A 19021-nucleotide genomic window follows, 5' to 3' on the forward strand; every position below is an offset into this window, starting at 1 on the left:
CGTTTCGATCATATCCCCGTCTACGCTATTCTATGCTCCATTCCGTCCATGGTTTGTCAAACTTTTCTATTAATAGCCAGTGTGAAGTGTATGAGGATGGGTGTACACATACTGGACCTGATCAAGAAGATGAAGCCAACAATCACTTCATGTGAATTGTTTATTTGATTGATGGAATGCAACCTTAGAAATCCAACGCGGTTGAGCATCCTAAAGTTGCTGGTGCCTTTGAGAAAATTTAGCTAGTGGGCTGATGATTCCTTTCTGAAAGGATTGTCCCAGGGGTTTAGGGCAACCGGGCAGTGATGCAGGTGCATTGACAGCAAGTAGTACTAGTCACCTTGTTAAAAATTAAACATGTCCACAATGTATAGAAGATGGCGTAATAAAAGTTGATGCTAGTGATGATTTTATATTCGAGCTGCAGATTTATGTACGAATGTGATTGTACTTTTTGCAAGCAATACACTTTTAACCCTAAACAAAAATAATTAAAATCAAACAAAAAAACTCACATAAATATTCAAACCTTAGCTGAAGATTTCAAAATTTCATAATCCTTCTCCATCCATAAAAAATAGCTTGGTTTTGTCCGTGAGTGTCTTAGGGTTTTAGCTACAATAGAATGTAAGGTGAGGATTCAATTATTAGTGTGGCTTTATTAATAAATTTTAGTTTTATTGTTAATTTTAGTTTGTACTTGATGATAATTATACAATAAGGCAAATATGACAATTCATATTTAAAGTTTAAGAGCATCTTCAAAGGAGATGTCAAATTTTAAATATAAAATTTAAATTTGATGGTCTATCTGACAATTTGACATCTTTTAAAATTTTAGTCTCTACCCGATATGTTTAATTGAACTATTATTTTATTATATTATATTATTTTTATAATTTTTATTTTATATTTATATTTTAAAAATATAAATAACTTCTACAATTTCAGCAAAAAATATAAATAAATAATGAATCATTTGGCATTCATTTTTTTTTTCCCTATTTATCATTATTAACTTTTACAATTGTGAAACCCTAAATCACAATTCCTTCTTGTTTCAATCTTGTGTTGCAGAAATTAAACTTTTGTGGTTGTGTGGATCAAGATCGAAGAGAAATCTCACCCACCTCTTCGAAGCCCCCAAATCCCATCTTGACCCAAATCCCAGCCCCTTCCACTTCTTCTTCCCTGTTGACCCAAACCCCAACCCTTCCCGATATTCCAAACCTCACCCCACCTAAATCCCATCTTAATAGTGGAGACGAGCTTGACCGGCCGACACTGTAAGTGATCGAGCGGAGGTGCAGACAGAAAAGACGACGACGAAGAGGGAGAAAGGGCGATGAGAAGGGTTTTGGGGGGACTCTGCAAATGGTTAGAGACGAAGAAGTTCGAAGGTTTTGGAATTCCAGGTGAAAGGAATTAAAAACGATGAAGAAGAAGAATTTTTTTTTTTGTCTTTTTCAGTTTGCTTTGAAAGAAGGTGGATAGGCGACATGGAAAAGTGTTTAATAATGAATTAAAAATATTTGACTTTGCTATCAAATTTGATAACAAGGCGTCGGCTGTTATTTCATGTCATGTCACATCAGATTTGATTTATCGGTTGGAAAATTTTGTACCTAACTTTTAAGACTGTTAAATCTATTTGGATATTTTGATAATTTCTTTGAAAATGCTTTAAGTTAGATGTAGAGTGAAATTATGTGTTCAAATAAAATTGGTCTATTTTCTTCCGTTTTTTGATTAATTTCTGGGTGCATGCTAGCTGGAATTCAGGATGGCTCAGGGAGCGAGAGTGTGCCCTTACCCGCGCGCGTGGGAGCGAGATGTTCGTGGGGACTGGGAATTGGATGAGAGCTCGATCAAGCAAAAGCTCCGGTCGGTCAAAGAACATCAGCCCCTCATCCGCCCAATCAACGTTAATGAATCAAAAGAAACATTAAGAATTACGAAAACAAATCTTAATCAAAACCCAACACAACAGGAATCTGACAGGAATTAAATTAAATCCAATTCAAAACAACAAAACAAAAACAAATATAGTAAAGAAATCCTGGGCTTTTCTTTGATTATCTTTTGGAACATGTGCGACCACATCAAAAAACGTTGTTGTTTGTTGTTACCTGTACCTCCCCAAATTCCGAATCTTTGTGGGTAATAATACAAAAAGTCCAAGAAATCTCAATGGGACATGAAAATTTACTGTTCGATTTCGTCGAAAGTTAGAGTCTTTGGGGTTAATGTTACACTAAACACAATGGTTGCAATCAAAGGTTGTTACTTTGTCAAGTTCGTCAAAAGGACTTTTAATTGGTTTCAAAGTTTTTCTCTTGGGTTTGACCTTTATGAGGTTTTGAATGCATATTTCTGACGCACCCACCTTATTTAACAAATGCGAATATTAATTACTTTTAAATTTTTATTAAAATTTTGGTGACTGTGAGAATTTTGATTTTATTTTTGGTGAATTAGATTACGATACATAGAAACAGATAAATAAATTAATCCTAACAAAAGTTGGGGTTGTTTTTTAATACGAATTTCTTTTTGGGGATTTGGATTTTACGGGCCTAGGGTTCTCTTTTCATACTTTACTCGTCTATTTTGTGCTTTTTTGTGATTGTAGAAGTTAAAGGACTCACTTGGGTCGTCGGTTCTTCAAAATTCCTCATCTGGGTTGTTCGAGTTCTTCAATTCCCTCATCTGGGTCGGTGAGATTTTGTGATTTTTCCATTGTTCTTTATCGGGTTCGTTGATTCCCCACGTTTTCTCATCTTGGTGGCGGCTAATTTTTCTAATTTCAACAGTTTTTGGGTTGGAATCGAGGTATTTTGCCCCAAGTTTGCTTCAATCAGTAGGCAAAAGTTGGTTAATTTTGCTCATAGTTGCCATTGTAGGTTTTTTCTTCTGAGATAGGGTTTTGTATTGTTTTGGGTTCCAGGATCTTGTTATGCTGGCTTTCTGGGGAAATTTTGGTTCTGAGAGTGCTCTGTGAGGAGGGATTTTGATCGCTCTTAGTAGATTTGCTTATGCTTCCTTGAATGCTAGCTACAAGGTGAAATTTGATCAAGTTGGTGTGATTGGGATCCAAGCTATGGTCCAAGTTGTGGCCTGGCTTCAGTGTTATAGTGTAGGGGATTTCAATAGTTTTCGGGTTTTAAATCTTCTGTGAGGAGCTTGAGCCACTTTGCTTTGCCAACTGTGTGGAAGCCTGCAGGAAATAATGTTTCATTCTCAGGGAGCTTCAAAGCACCCTTGTAGTCTGCTTGTGGTCAATTGTGCGGAAATTTCTGAAGAGAAATGTAATAAGGACACGGCAGATGATAGACTCAGATACCCGTTTCCGGAGTTGGTTTCCTCAGGGCGTTTGGAGGTGAAAATCTTTCGTTACCATTATCTTCTGAATATTAAATATCAAATGTGTTGCGCATGCTTTTGTTACCAATATCTTCTTGTTCTTAACTTATTTGGTGAATTCCTGGTTTTGGTATAGTTTCTAATTTTGCCCTGTATGTGACTCTTTAAAATGCAGGTTCAAACTCTGACCAAGCCAACCAAAGAAGAGTTATGTAAAATGCTTGAGGCATATAAGCCGAATCTTGTATACCTGCAAGGAGAACAGCTTGGCAATAATGAAATTGGTTCTCTTGTCTGGGAAGATGTCGACTTGTCGACTCCTGAAGCTATATCTGAGATCTTTGGTGCCACATTGCCTACAACTGTATGTATTAAATTTCTTGAACTTGCAAAATCCCACGTTTGTATACATGATCTATGCCCCTATTCCATTCTTGCATTGATGAATTAAGGAAAATATATTTCATGGGACGTGGTTGGTGAATTGCTTTCTTATTTGTATATATTTATGGCGGCATGTGATTTTTTAACTCCGGTTTAGTCATTTGACAAGAGACATTGAAAAACTCAAGGAGTGGGTAAATGGGAAATGCCTTATGATGTTTGTGGAAAGTGTGCGTTGCATGATTTCTTGTGGTCGAAATCTGTTTGCAGTTCTTTCCCCAATTATGGTTGATGTTTCTTTCTTTTTTAGTTTATTTTTCTATGCTGTTTTCTGTTTGTTCTTTGCATGCTAGAAGTTTATTTGACATGGGGCTCAACTTTATATAATACATATATGCAGGTTTATTTGGAGGTTCCATATGGTGCAACATTGGCAGCAGCCATTCACTCAAAGGTAATTTTAGTAAGGCTTATTAAGTACGCTCTCAGAGTTCACTACCAAGGGATTAATGAGAAATGGCTTGTTTGGGTGTTGTACTTTTGTTTCAGAACTGGAAACCTGTTCATTTTTATTTATTTTTTTCGTCCGAACAATCCCGTTATTTTTGCGTAACATGGTTTTGTTGAAAATTGTGATTTGAGTATGGATGTTTCATCTGCAGGGGATTCCTTATGTGATATATTGGAGAAGTGAATTTTCTTCCTTTGCTGCTTGCCACTTTCGACATGCTTTACTTTCAGTGGTACAGAGGTACTTCTCCTTCTATTCATTTATCTGAGCACATGCATCAAGGGTTTTGGTGTGCACATGTATATGTATTTGCAGTTTGCACACAGTAATGTTGGTTACATATAGAAAATTGGTTAATGTTTGGTTACCGTCACTAGAGACACCTAACATCATTGATTTGGATTATATGGTTTGTCTGTGCAATATGCATGAACATCGTTAGTTTAGACATGTTACGCTTCTATATTCTGTACAAGCACTAAACAGGCTTGACAATTGCAGTTTTGTTGATTGCAGTTCATCAACTCATACATGGGATGCTTTCCAACTTGCATATGCTTCCTTTAGGCTTTACTGTGTAGAAAACAACCATCTCGTTCCTGCTAACATATATAAATCTAGTGCGGAGCTGGGGCCATGTCTTCTTGGTGACCGTATAAAAATCAACGTTGATCTTCCTGAGGTAGACATGGAAGAAAATGAAGAAGGTTCCTTGGGTACTCTCCCTGCTATAAAGATACATGATGATGATGTGACCTTGAGGTTTCTTGTTTGTGGCGAGCCGTCCACATTGGTAAGCTTGCCTATATTTCTTTTTTACCGGTGTTTAAATGTTTATTCTTCAGTTAGGAAAACATGCACACAAAAGCCGGCTGGAATGAACATACTACCAAATCATCCATAGACTTATGGGATGAATTATTTTCAGGATGCAAGCTTATTAGAACCTTTGGAGGATGGTCTCAATGCCCTCTTAAACATTGAAGTAAGTGTGATTTTGGCTATTCAATTTGTGTTTCTTTTTCCTATAGCTCTAATTAGGGGAATATTTCCTTCCAGAAAGTGCTTATTCCCGATTAAACTTATTGAAGAAATGATAATTAGTACTACCTTACATTACTTTCCTAATTTTCTATTTATGTTTATCAAAAAATTAAACAAAAACTAACATACTACCCTTAGTATCATTACGGTGCAAGGAGTTCTTATTTTTCTTCATTTTATTGTTTATGTTGCTCCAGATGCGTGGGAGCAAGCTTCATGGAAAATTTAGGTATGTGGGATCCTTTATATAGTTGATGTATATGGTGGTGGATGCTCTTTTATTGTAGCTTGATTGGGGTTTTGCAATTATTTAATAGTATAGTAGTTTGCATCATCTTATTGGTTAAAATATTAACTGTTCATGTGGAGAAAGGATGCTGTTGACTTTGTTTGGAAAACTAGTTGCCATTTTCTAATGGTTTTGTTCCTTATAAGAAAGGTTTTAAATATTATTGCAATTTGGTATTTGAAACGGCTTTACATTAAATTTTCAAACTGGCCGGTACTTTTCTATTTTTATTTCCCCCATGTGGACTTGTTCAGCAGTTATGCCCTAGAGTGAATAAAATTAATGAATGAATGCTTTTTAATGTTTTTAGTGCTCCTCCACCGCCTCTTCAGGCTGGGACTTTTTCTCGTGGTGTCGTGACCATGCGATGTGATGTATCAACTTGTAGTTCTGCGCACATATCACTTCTTGTGTCGGGCAGTGCTCAAACTTGCTTTGATGATCAGGTAATCCTAAAGGACTTGTGTGGAAAAATTCTGTTATTGGGAGCTGTTCAACTTTACACCTTGTTACCTGTTTACTTTCAGCTCTTAGAGAATCATATAAAGCATGAAATTATCGAAGAGAGTCAACTTGTACGTGCATTGCCCAAAGATGATGAAACCAAAGCACCTCTATCTGAACCACGAAAGTCTGCGTCAATTGCATGTGGGGCTACAGTATTCGAAGTTAACATGAAGGTTCCTGCATGGGCTTCACAGGTTTTATCTATATCTCCTCTATCTTGGTCTTTGCTAGCATGATATTGAAGAACTGCGGGGACACCAAAATTTGATGCCCCCTTTTGTTCATTTTGATTCTGCTGGTCACCACTCACTTGCCCATTTTGTAGTAGTAATCAAATTCTCCTCTCTCTTAGTTGAGGGGATTCAAGAAATTGGGGGTATGCTAACTGGTTAAAGGAGGTATCTAATTCTCATGCCCAAGAACGGGCCTCGTGAAAATGGAGATTCTATTTTTATTGCTACAACATCAGTGTTTAGGAAGCTATTAGTTCTACAATCTGGTTATCTAAGGAGTATTCTTTGTGGAAAAGCAAATTTACCTTGTTGGCTTGGAATCTTCAGTGTTGACTTTTTTTTATGTTGAAGAAAAAGGGACCATTTTTTCTAATACAATGCAACTGTTGTATTTGTTGTGGCTGCAATTTCAGGTTTTGAGGCAGCTCGCACCTGATGTTTCTTATCACAGTTTAGTTGCACTGGGCATTGCCAGCATTCAGGGATTACCTGTGGCTTCTTTTGAAAAAGATGATGCTGATCGCCTTCTTTTCTTCAGTTCCAGTCCGGGGAAAGATGGTAAATCAAACGACTTGATTCTCAGCAGCCTTCCTACTTGGTTGAGACCACCTCCTCCTAGTAGGAAGAGATCTCAACCATGCCAAGAGACAAGCCTGGGTTCTCTTGACAGCCAGGGGCTTCCACGTTTACCTGCTTCTAAAATTGATGAAGACAACAGAGTTGCTGGAGCAATGAATGGGGTTAGCACATCTTTACTTCCAGCCAGGCAAAGATTGAAAATAGCCGCAATGAGGCCCATTCCTCATGTTCGTCGTCCTAAAATGACACCCTTTTGTGGAATGTCTGAGGTAGATGGGCATGAAGGAGGCCAAGTCAAGGCTCATATGCCTCCTCCTCCTCCACCCACAAAGCTCAGTATTGTTGGATTAACTCCTACAACACAACGAAAATCATACTCAAGCTCTTCTCAGGCTAAGCAGATTATTTCCTTGAATCCTTTGCCATTAAAGAAACATGGTTGTGGTAGAAGCCCAATACATTCTTGCTTAGAGGTGAACTATGTTTTGCTTAAAGTGTTAAATGAATTTGTAGGTGTTGAACAAGTCTATATATTAACCACACACATGCACAACTATATTAAATATCCACATTTTAGGTGTTAACCCACATACATGCACTACCATGCTCTCCATGTGCTGCAGATATTTTTTTTTCTCCTGTAGCTTGTAACCATGTGATAAGAAAATAATATACATGTTGGTCATAGAATAAAGTAGCCGTCAAGAAAGTAATTAGGTTTGTAAATAGGGAAGTCAAAATGGGAAATAGGTAGTTTTAAATTGGCAGCAGGAATTTTCTTCTCTTTTTTTCGTTTTTCCAAAATTGTATCAAAAGATGTTGTTTTCCTTGGAAAATAAGAATTAGCAAAGGTATAAAGGCGATGTTGTGGAGTAAAAGTAAAGTGCGAACATGAGAGGAATTCCACTATTATAATAGTACAATGAATATGAATTTTTTTTTAATGTTACTCTTAACTATATGCTTAACCTGTGGGGTTTTACTTTCTTATTCACATACTTTGTTTTGCTTTTTTACTTCACCCTTGAGCAGGAGGAGTTTTTGAAGGATGTAATGCAGTTTCTAATTCTCCGAGGACATAATCGACTCATTCCCCAAGGTGGACTCGCTGAGTTTCCAGATGCCATTCTCAATGGAAAGCGTCTTGACCTGTACAACTTATATAAAGAGGTGAAAATATCAAATTCCTTGGCCAGGATTAGGCCAACGTTGTGACTAAAATAACTAACGATGGAATTTTGTAAAATTTGTTATTGAAAAGTTGAGGTGTTTGTCAGGTGGTTACAAGAGGAGGCTTTCATGTTGGCAATGGCATCAACTGGAAAGGACAGATCTTCTCAAAAATGCGCAATTACACAATGACCAATAGAATGACTGTATGTCTATAATCTCCCTTTGGTTTTGTTTTCCAGTTTTGAAGTATTTTAATGCTGCAACATCTGCAAAGAGGTAAGAGAGAATGAAAGGGTGGGACCGAAATTGTGAGACGGTTTATGCTTATGGGAGAATAGTACTTGAACCTCAGAATAATTGGGGATTCTTCCAAATCTATATTCTACACCTAAATAGTATATAATTATGACCGGATGAATAGGGACGTATTATGTGTAAGACTCAGTAGCTTGTAACAGGTCAATTGATACAGGTGAGTCTTGATTCTTTTTTTCACAGGGTGTTGGAAATACACTTAAACGACACTACGAAACTTACCTTCTAGAATACGAATTGGCTCATGATGATGTAGATGGAGAGTGCTGCTTATTGTGTCACAGGTTTGCATTTATCCCGTCTTATTTTTTTCTTCTCCACTGGCATAAAATGATTGTATTAGCTAATGTCTGCTTTCATGAAATTGGATATTGTTCTACAGTAGTGCAGCAGGGGATTGGGTAAACTGTGGAATATGCGGTGAGTGGGCTCACTTTGGCTGCGACAGAAGGCAGGGCCTTGGTGCTTTTAAGGTATCTATTCCAAAATTTGTAAGCACCTTGTGGCTGAGAAAACAACTCATTCGGCTTTTATGTGTTAAATTTTTGTTTCGACTCTGCAGGATTATGCAAAAACAGATGGACTGGAGTACATATGTCCACATTGCAGCATCAGCAATTTCAAGAAGAAACCACAGAAAATTGCAAATGGATTTTCCCAAGGCTCAACTGTATCACGGCCACTGTAATTCAATTTTGCTCCTACACTATCATAATTAATATCATTTTCCTTTTGGCTTTCTGATTTGGAGGTTGCTTCCCTCCCCAATCTGGCACGAGAAGTTGATTTGTACGGTTGATTAGGCCTTAATTGCACGATGCTAAAATAGGAGACCAGAGATGGGGGGAGGACAAAGGTAGAAAACAGCAAGTCTGGTAGAGCATACTAGTTAGCGTAGGTATTTCGTTTCGGGTGGGAAATTTCTGTCCCTTTTTAGCTCTACCATTTGTATCAGTCTGTTTCTGTTTCCCCTTTGGGGTTGTTAAGGTTGATAGTTAAGAAATCCCATGATTCAGAAAGGGTCGTTGTAATATAATGCCGCTATCTCTGTGAACATGTACGACTTTATGTAGCGTTTAATGAAAGATTATGATTATACTGACCTATCAACACATTCCGTCTTTTTAATCTGCTGATTCGATGAGTTTTTCTTTTTCATATAAAGGCCTAGATATGTGAGCTGTTAGATCTGCACACATTCCGTCTTTTTAATCTCCTATACCTGCTTGTGCCACCGATTTGAACGGGGAAATCATTTTAATGCTCGTTTTCCCCCCGACACACACTCATCCATTTGTAGTCATTGGATTGTATAAATGGAAAAGGAATCAACTCCCTAAAGGGTGTTGAGTATCCCATCTTGGATGGAACACAAACACAAGCTCTGGCAACAGTAGGTCACCTTCAATGGGATATGCAAACATGTCTTGGGATGGACATTTTACATATTTCATGTTGCCCTGAAAGCTCTGTAATGAACATGATGTAAAATACCTAGCACGGCCGAAAAATGTAAATTTAATTTTCTTTTATATCTTTAGGAGCTGGGTCGTCGTGCTTGTTCAAGAGATAAAAGTAAATGAGATCTCAAATTTACATCTCTTCCATTGAAGTATAATTCATGTTCCATAAATGTAAATATGGTTTTTCTATCTCAAATTTGTATATGCTGATTAAAAATACTCTTCAAAGTTAATACTATAATGAAATTTACAGCAACATTCTATCAACTCAATGAGTCAGTGGCATTAGGGTATCTTCAATGGAAGATGTAAAACACTTTGAAATGTGTACTTTGTTTTTTTGGTTGGCCGGATAATTCTCCAATGAAAATATTTAAAATATACATCTTGGCCCAAAAAGGTGAATAAAAACCTAAATCTAAATAATTTTTTATGTCTTCTGGTGTAAAAAAAGATGCAAATATGATTTTTTTTTTAGAGTTTTTTTATTGACACCCTACAATCTTATGAATACATCCTTTTTTTTTTTTTTTTGAATTCTTGTTGAACTACCTCATTTACCCTTATTTAAATTTGAAAAAGCAAAAAAAAAAAAAAAAAAAAAAAAAAAACCCAGCACCCACAAATGCATCACATATTCCCTTCGCAACAACCAAACAACATGCACCACCATTAACGCAATTCCATTGATCTCAATAATTCAAATATTCAATTGTTACAAGAAGATGATCTTGATAACTTTATTTACCCAAACATATGCCGATCTTATATTACAGAAGCACTTTCCATATGTTTTCCTACCAATAGCCATCAAGTAGACACCCTTGAGTATGACGTTTGAAATTGCAGCTTCTACAAACTGCTAAAGGCCTCGCAGAACGACATGGAGGGAAGGGGGAGGGGAAGGTGAGGGGATGGAGTGCTTAGCATGGATTGACAAAGTGGCGGAGGGTGAGCGAGATGTTAGTTAGGTGAAATGTTATTGTTGTTTTGAACATGTGGGGTGGTTTCAGTAGAAGTAAGGTTAAAATTGGAATTTAAAACAACAATTTTAAGTGTGGGATGTATTTATAAGATTGTGGAGTGCCAATTAAACAACCTTTTTTTTTATATCTCAAATTTGCATCGCTCCATTGAAAATGCTCTTATAGATGAAAAACTTATTCATTAAATTGTTTTCGAAAAAATTAAAGGCATATTTACTTTTACACACATTTATACAAATGAGAAGCACAGAATACAAAAATGTAACTGTTACCGCATGAAGCAAAGTGCCAGTCGTTTGGGAAATCGAGAAGAAATCAACAGCCGAACTCATTAATTTTCTAATGCCTCTATCCAAGTACTTGGAGCCTGATGAGAGACTATCCAAATCCTTGTAGAAGTTACATGCATACAAATAAATAACGAGTTTATGAGTTGAAACGTAAGCCAGAATCTGAAAGAGAATTAGTAATGGAGGGAACATCATCATCATCAGGCTCTGATGATAACACTCTTCTTTTGGTTGATGAGTTCTACTTTTCAGCTCTCCGTGATGATGATGAAGTATTTCCCATCTCAGATGAGAAATATGCACAAGAGTTGCAGCTTCAAGAGGCTCTAATGTCCTCTGCAATTGCTTCATTAAGCCCCCATACTACTACTCAGCCCCCGAAAATCGGGGAAGGTGTTGTTGAACCCGTAATGAAAATGTTGAAGGGGAAGGAAAAAGAAACTGGACAATCCTCTGAAGGTTTTTGCGGGATCTGCTTGGACGTAAAATCAACCGGAGAAATGTTCAGAAGCAGTGGCTGCAGCCACACGTTTTGCTGTGATTGCATTGGGAGATATGTTGGGACAAAAATTCAGGAAAATATTTCAGTGGTGAAGTGTCCTGACGTGAAGTGCAAAGGTGAGTTGGAGCCACAGTCATGCAAGTCAATTATTCCTAAGGAAGTGTTTGATAGGTGGGAAACTATACTTTGTGAATCAATGTTTCTGGGGTCTCAGAAGGTTTACTGCCCTTTTAAGGACTGCTCCGCCATGTTGGTGGATGATGGAGAAGAGGTGGTGACTGTCACCTGGTGCCCGCATTGCTGGAGAATGTTCTGTGCTCAGTGCAAGGTTGCATGGCATGCGGGAATTGAGTGCTGGGAGTTTCAGAATTTGAATGAGGATGAAAGAGAGAGGGATGATATCATGGTGTTGGAGCTTGCTAAGAAGAATAAATGGAGGAGGTGTCCTACTTGCAAGTTCATTGTGGAAAAGAATGAGGGCTGCTTACACATTACATGCAGGTCTGCAATCATTTTTTCAAGTATATATAATTTTTCATTTTTATTGTCACAAGGTCACGTGAGGTTATCAAACCATTCATATTTAATTCCTGTTTTGTTATTTGGTTTTTCTTTACAAAGTTATGTTTTTGGTTATTGTAAAGTCTTTGATCTCATATTGACTAATGTAGTTTTCAAATACCCATTTTATTGTCTTTGGAGTGCTCTTTTTCACTTATTTCGTTCTTGTTCTTGCTTAGTAGTGCATGCTTTTCTGTATGCAGTTCTTCAAACATGGCTTACATTGATTCTTTAGCTCAGGATTATTGCTTGCTGATTGTTTCATATATATTACATATTGGCCTGTTCTAGTGGTTTACTTTTGTTTATTTCTTTGGCAGTTTAAAGTACTTACTACTTGTTTTAGCTCCAAAGGCTATTAATTTTCTGTTGATTAATATCTATAAAACTGGAAAACGGAAAGAAAATATGTGAAGTTCGTGAACACTACTCAATCCAAAGCGCAAGAAAAATTACATTACTGGATTTTCATCAGCATATATGATAATATTCTTTGAAAATTTGACTATGTCATCGTATTATTTTGCATTTTTATATGTAGGTGTGGATACGAATTTTGCTATGTTTGCGGCAAATATTGGCGCCACCTTCAGAGTCATATATGTTCATCAGCAACTTGAAAACTTGAAGGGCCAAATAATGAACGACGATCCTACCAAAATGTACTGGGTCGGATTCAAATTGATCATTATATTTCTCATTTTCTTTTCATATTTGTGATTGAAACGTTGACTGTAATGTGAAATTTGCGGGGTACAAGAAACTGTAGAATTTGTTGGAAAAACTAATTTAGATTATTTGAACATATATATGATCAAGGAAATGAGGAGTGGGAAAGACCGAAAAAAGAATAATAATTCACACACCCACCCCACCCCCCCTCCTCCTCCTCCAACTCCCAAAGGCATTGTCTACTGCTGTAGCGACAGTTAAATTTGTTCATCGGCCTGTTTTTCTTTGGAAATATACCAGACATCGTACTCATATTGTCAAATTAGTAACAATGCAAATTTTATCAAGTAACAATCAAATTATGAAATAAGAATATCTTGAGAAACTCTAATTACAGTCTAATTAGGAATAAGGTTTATGACGACGAAAGTATTATAATGTTTAGGATCTCATATGATGTGAGTAGCTCGATGAGTAAAAGACATGGACGAGCGCTTGGCCTCTCAATCACACACATTTAGGGGATCCGTTCTAATCTCTTTTCCTATATTCATAAACCTCTTTGGATGTTTACTTTCGGATGTCGTTATCGCTAGCAATATTGTCGTTACGATTCTACACGAGAAATTGACACTGTTGGGAATCAAATTAAAGACTGAAAATAGTTCATAATATATTTATTGGCTCTTGGCAACCTAAAAACAAAAATAGGCTAGTCTAACCAGGAGTCACATCTGAAGAATTCCGAAAACTTACATGCTAGTAAGAGAATTGCTCAACCGTAGTAGGTAGTCCATTATCCATAGTCATCAAGGAGGAGAAGTTTGTTGAATAGTGGCCAAATTAATGGCCAACTTGGCATCCACTCTCGGTTAGTAAACAAAGGAAAAGAAAAATGGTGAACATCATTCCTTGTTTTGGGGAAGAAAATATGGGTTGTTTTTCTTTTGTCTACCACCCGTGAGTTTTGGCTAAAAGGAAAAGAAAAAGTTGCTTTAAGAAAGGGAGCTCATTATTCGGTTTTGAAAGAGAAGAAAGAGAGCCTTTTCTTTTTGGTATATAGGGAGAAGAGCTCATTGTTTTCGGATGTGGGGGAGCGGCAGATGAGAGAAACCAGGGAGAGCATTCGGCTCTCCCATTTGAATATGAGCTGCTCCTTCCCACCATTTGTAATAATCCCATTTTGTTAGTAATCACTCAATCAAAGATGTTGGTGCTACTTGTGTAGCTTTTGGGAGAGAAGGATTTTGATATGTGTTTCTTCTTCTCCAATTGTTTCTTAGTTTGAGTGAGAGCTATTGGTTGTATGTGGGATTTGGGTTTGAGAGTTAAAACTCTATTTGTAATCTCCTTTTGATATTAGTGGAATTTCCTCGCCGTCTCGAAACTGGATGTAGGCTTACGCCGAACCAGTATAAATCCTTGTGTCTTTTGGATTATTTATCTTGTAATATTTTGCCGTATTAGCTTTGGTTTCATATTTGAAGCTTCCGCACAACAAGTGGTATCAGAGCTCTGGGTTTCGACTTGGAGGCTTTGTACTAGTATGTCTATGAAATCTTCGAATGACGGTGAAATATGTTTTTTTTGAAAAAATTCGACAGGAGGAATGACTTTGGTATTTGGTCAATTGGAGATGCTGGCTGCAAAATGTGGGCTGTTGTCGACGAGTTGAGTGGGAAGGAGAAAAGGTAGAAGCAGTTGAAAATTGAAAAGAAAATGTTGTTCTTTTTCTTTCGGAATTTGTTTAGGCAGAAGGACATCATGATGACAAATGATGTTGTTGGCTGGAAGAAAAGGGAAAAAGGCTAAGGCTAAGTTTTCTTTTCTTTGGCATTTTTCAACGGCAGAAATTTTTGGTTGTTTTTCCACTCCCATTGGTTGACTTTGGAGCAAGTTGCTGGAAACATTGGAGGAGTTTGTGAGGGCCAATTTGTTGAGTTCTGCAAGTTTGGATAGTGAGGCACCACACTATTTTGGATACACCACATGCACTGCAGAACATTTGTGTGGAACCCTCTTGTAGAAGGCAAGTTATATGCTTTCTAACTTTGGTCTATGGACATTTGGTTGGATTTGTTTGCCACTGCTATTAGGTCTGTTGGTCTCCATCATCTGCAATTAGTTTTCTTGAAGACTCCAGTTGAGGTATGGTTTTGGATCTCCTACTGATTATTTGAATTTGAAATTTTGGTTGTCCTGTTGGTGCTCATGTGATGATGGTAAACTTGAGTGAAGGGCATATTTTCGTATGTGGTATGTGAGACTATGTTGCCAAATTTGTAATCAGTTTTGACTTGGAGAATATGCTATGCTATGTGAATGAGTCTATTGGTGCAGTTTCAGACCATGGTGTTTGTGAGCAGGTGGAGTTCGTTGTGTGTCCAACTTTGGTATGGTGTGCTTGATCTTTTGTTGGTGATATTGAAGAATTTCAGTTCTTCGTTTGAATCACCTTTTGTTTTGATCAAGGCACTTATGGTTTGCAAATTTGGAGAAGACGGTAGAGAAATGTTCATTTTTGTTGGCTTTGGTACAATTTGGCCAAGGTGGAGATTGTTGAATAGTGGCCAAATTAATGGCCAACTTGGCATCCACTCTCGGTTAGTAAACAAAGGAAAAGAAAAATGGTGAACATCATTCCTTGTTTTGGGGAAGAAAATATGGGTTGTTTTTCTTTTGTCTACCACCCGTGAGTTTTGGCTAAAAGGAAAAGAAAAAGTTGCTTTAAGAAAGGGAGCTCATTATTCGGTTTTGAAAGAGAAGAAAGAGAGCCTTTTCTTTTTGGTATATAGGGAGAAGAGCTCATTGTTTTCGGATGTGGGGGAGCGGCAGATGAGAGAAACCAGGGAGAGCATTCGGCTCTCCCATTTGAATATGAGCTACTCCTTCCCACCATTTGTAATAATCCCATTTTGTTAGTAATCACTCAATCAAAGATGTTGGTGCTACTTGTGTAGCTTTTGGGAGAGAAGGATTTTGATATGTGTTTCTTCTTCTCCAATTGTTTCTTAGTTTGAGTGAGAGCTATTGGTTGTATGTGGGATTTGGGTTTGAGAGTTAAAACTCTATTTGTAATCTCCTTTTGATATTAGTTGAATTTCCTCGCCGTCTCGAAACTGGATGTAGGCTTACGCCGAACCAGTATAAATCCTTGTGTCTTTTGGATTATTTATCTTGTAATATTTTGCCGTATTAGCTTTGGTTTCATATTTGAAGCTTCCGCACAACAAAGTTGCACCCGGTTGGCTCGGTCCAGACATTCCTAAGCATCTCAGTAGTTCGAACCTACTTGTGCAAGGCTGCCATGTACTCTTCCAACTCCTCCAAACTAGTCATCGCCTCAATCGGCTTCTCCCACCAAAAACCTCCTCTTTCTCTCTTACTCCAATATTATTGTTATTATTATTCCCACGCTTGATCTTCTCTGCCTCAATCCGCGTCCTCTACTTGTTTATTACTACAACGGATTATAATAACAGGCTATGCATTAGTAGGATGATCTGGTTGATCTGCAAGCAATAAGGAGGCATTATTGTCGGCAAGGTAGTGGTTGATGATAGTGCGAGGGTCAGGGCTGCCGAAGCAGAACACTTTGCCGTTACTAGGCACGACGATCCCCGCTACCTCTGCACCCGTCAAAACGCTGAGTTGAGGCCGCTTTGTTGAAGATACGCCTTTTGCGCTTGGAGAAGGTAACGTGACGCTTGTTCTTATCTTCAACTCTCTTGATTTCTATCTTTCTTCGACCTTTGCTAGCCTTTTTTGATATCTGATACTCAACAGTTATAGCCATGGCAGGATATTAATGGCAAACCCTAGAGGGAAGAAATCTAAGGCCTGCTAGTGGGTATCTGAATTACGGGGGTGTTTCAAATGAGAATTTGAGAGAATTTAATGAATTTATAAATCTATGGATTTTTATAGAGTTTAATTGATTTGTAGAGATTTCATACAAAATTTTGATTCAATTCTCATGGGAATATGTGAGATTTGTGGATACTTAAAATACACTACGAAATCTCTCTAATTTCCTCTAATTCCTCAACTTTTCAAATTCTTTAAAATGAATTTCTAATTGAATACACCTGAAATATTATAAACTTATTTAAAATCCTAATTGAATACACCCGGATTTATAAGAATTTTAATAAACTAACTTAAAATCTTGATTGAATACATCTTGAATTTCAGAGAATCACTTAAAATACTGATTGAATACCCCTAGATTCACTAAAAGAATTAAAATATCTCAAAATTCCAATTGAATACACCCCCTACATATTAATAAAACACTCATTGTCAACCAAAATCCTATAAAATCACCAATTTAACCCTCTAATTAAAATTGAACATGAATCCCTCAATTTTCCAATTGAATACATCCCCTACATATTAATAAAACACTCATTGTTAACCAAAATCTTATAAAATTACCAGTTTAACCCTCTAATTAAACCTGAACATGAATAAGAAATATGGGTAGAAATGCAATTTTACACAATCAAAATTTTGATGTTCTTTTTTTAAAGCCTCACATACATGTAATTTTAATATATCTCTAATTAAAAAAAAAAACAAAAAAAAAAAAGCCTCCCCCATTCCCACATTATCATTCTCTTCCTATATCTTTCTACTTCAAAAACAAAAATAAAAAAAATTCACACATTTGTGTGTGCCCACATGCTAATAAATATAATGGTAAGAAATCAGTGATTTGGTTATGAATCATATAATTAAGATGTGTTTATTTATTTATTTATTTTGTTGGAGGTGAGGTGTTTTGGACCACAAGTCTTCTGTCCCCAATTTGGTGTCCACACATTAACCTAGCCTTTACCCTGTTAACTTTTATTAAGGAAGTTTTGATGAAAAGAACTTATGCTAAGTTTAATTTAACTAAAAATCACTTTATAATATTATTTAATTAAAAGAACTTCATAAGAACAAAATTAATCTTTATAAGGCCTCACAAACATTGAACACACACATGGGCTGAGTTAAAAGCCTAACACGAAATAAATAAGTTTTCAACTCTTGCACCTAACGGACCTAACGGAAACCCATTCCGTCAGCCAACTCCGTTAGAATTTTTTTTTTTGGTTTTGTTAATGATACATTCAAAGGCAACAACAGGCAATTTCAGATGAAGCGTATGGAATGGAACTAAAGGGAATTTCGAATCTGTTTCGATTCGATGCTCATCCTATTCGGAGGAAAGTAAAATAAAGGGTATGAAAATTGTAACTGGAAGATTTAAGATGAGGATGAAAGTAAACTACATGGAATGGAAATTGGGACCCTTTGGAGGATCGATGGCAGGAGTGAAGGATTTGAGTTTGCAGTATGTTATGGATCTCCCGCAATAAGCTCTCCGTTCTCACCTACGTTTGCACAGATGTTCCCGCTTCCGCTTTAAAGAAAGGCAGGCCGCTTTGCCGAGTGTGTCCACGATGCAATTGTGCAGTGGGTGTGGTGCAATTGTGCAGTGGATCTCGAAGGAGACAACCAGATTTTCAATAAGAGGAGAGGGACGATTGGCTTTTTGTTTTTTGTTTTATTTTTTAATTTTTTTAGTACTTGTTTAACAACATTTGAAATTATAATTAAAAAAAAAAAAAGTTTTAACGAAAAGTTCGCGGTACTATCCATTTTAACGAAAAATCACATTTTTACATTAAAAAGTCAAATCTGGTACAATTCACTTTACCTTTTATTTTGTCCTTATTGTTAAGACTCAAAATTTTTAAACTTTTTTCATTAGTTTTCCTTTAAAATGGTGAAGCTTCCAAGATCTGCTGCCCTACTATTCCTCTCCGTCTTCAGACTCACCTAGAGGGAAAGGGAGGAGAGAGAGAGAGAGAAGGTTAGCAACACTAGTTGATTGCTAGTGTGGCACTCTAGCTCGTTATTTTTTTTTTTATGAATTAGTACGATATGACAAATGCACACTTGTAATAGAAAATAACATATTTGTCACGTTTATATGGAGTGGAAAATAGTTTGCTTTTCTCTATTTTAATTGGAAAACGTCTTTTGTGGTTTTTATTTCTGATTTTTAAATTGAATAAATTTAAGAAGAATGAAAATATAGAATGTTGGAGAAAAGTTTTAATTTTTATAGTGAATAAAGTAAAAGAGAATGAAAA

The 19021-nt window shown here is 36.7% G+C and overlaps 2 protein-coding genes and 1 pseudogene across 2 annotated transcripts; 2 read left to right on the plus strand and 1 right to left on the minus strand.

Moving 5' to 3' along the window:
• Nucleotides 1-1815: 1815 nt before the first annotated feature.
• LOC137739982 (AT-rich interactive domain-containing protein 4-like) lies at nucleotides 1816-9502 on the plus strand. The gene is made up of 16 exons (XM_068479752.1): nucleotides 1816-2832; nucleotides 2948-3379; nucleotides 3539-3727; nucleotides 4148-4201; nucleotides 4410-4498; nucleotides 4775-5051; nucleotides 5187-5243; nucleotides 5500-5531; nucleotides 5902-6037; nucleotides 6119-6292; nucleotides 6745-7383; nucleotides 7943-8080; nucleotides 8188-8286; nucleotides 8582-8682; nucleotides 8781-8871; nucleotides 8961-9502. Exons 2-16 carry the CDS (start codon nucleotides 3230-3232, stop codon nucleotides 9084-9086), a joined length of 2352 nt encoding a protein of 783 aa, XP_068335853.1. The 5' UTR covers nucleotides 1816-2832; nucleotides 2948-3229; the 3' UTR covers nucleotides 9087-9502.
• Nucleotides 9503-11316: 1814 nt separating this feature from the next.
• LOC137740545 (E3 ubiquitin-protein ligase RSL1-like) lies at nucleotides 11317-12820 on the plus strand. Its single transcript, XM_068480389.1, has 2 exons — nucleotides 11317-12140; nucleotides 12742-12820. Exons 1-2 carry the CDS (start codon nucleotides 11317-11319, stop codon nucleotides 12818-12820), a joined length of 903 nt encoding a protein of 300 aa, XP_068336490.1.
• A 3340-nt stretch (nucleotides 12821-16160) lies between these two features.
• Nucleotides 16161-16668, minus strand: LOC137740546 (agamous-like MADS-box protein AGL61; annotated as a pseudogene).
• Between the last annotated feature and the right edge of the window lie 2353 nt (nucleotides 16669-19021).

This window comes from Pyrus communis, chromosome 7, assembly GCF_963583255.1.
Source record: "Pyrus communis chromosome 7, drPyrComm1.1, whole genome shotgun sequence".
In the NCBI taxonomy this organism is placed as follows: domain Eukaryota; kingdom Viridiplantae; phylum Streptophyta; class Magnoliopsida; order Rosales; family Rosaceae; genus Pyrus; species Pyrus communis.

What these genes read in the sequence shown, in the direction of transcription:
- LOC137740545 (XM_068480389.1), top strand. Translation starts at nt 11,317, where the DNA reads ATGGAGGGAACATCATCATCATCAGGCTCTGATGATAACACTCTTCTT. An exon ending in TGCTTACACATTACATGCAG is followed by an intron (nt 12,141 to 12,741) that starts GTCTGCAATCAT and finishes TTTTATATGTAG; the next exon opens with GTGTGGATACGAATTTTGCT.
- LOC137739982 (XM_068479752.1), top strand. Translation starts at nt 3,230, where the DNA reads ATGTTTCATTCTCAGGGAGCTTCAAAGCACCCTTGTAGTCTGCTTGTG. An exon ending in TTTCCTCAGGGCGTTTGGAG is followed by an intron (nt 3,380 to 3,538) that starts GTGAAAATCTTT and finishes TTTAAAATGCAG; the next exon opens with GTTCAAACTCTGACCAAGCC. An exon ending in TTACTTTCAGTGGTACAGAG is followed by an intron (nt 4,499 to 4,774) that starts GTACTTCTCCTT and finishes TGTTGATTGCAG; the next exon opens with TTCATCAACTCATACATGGG.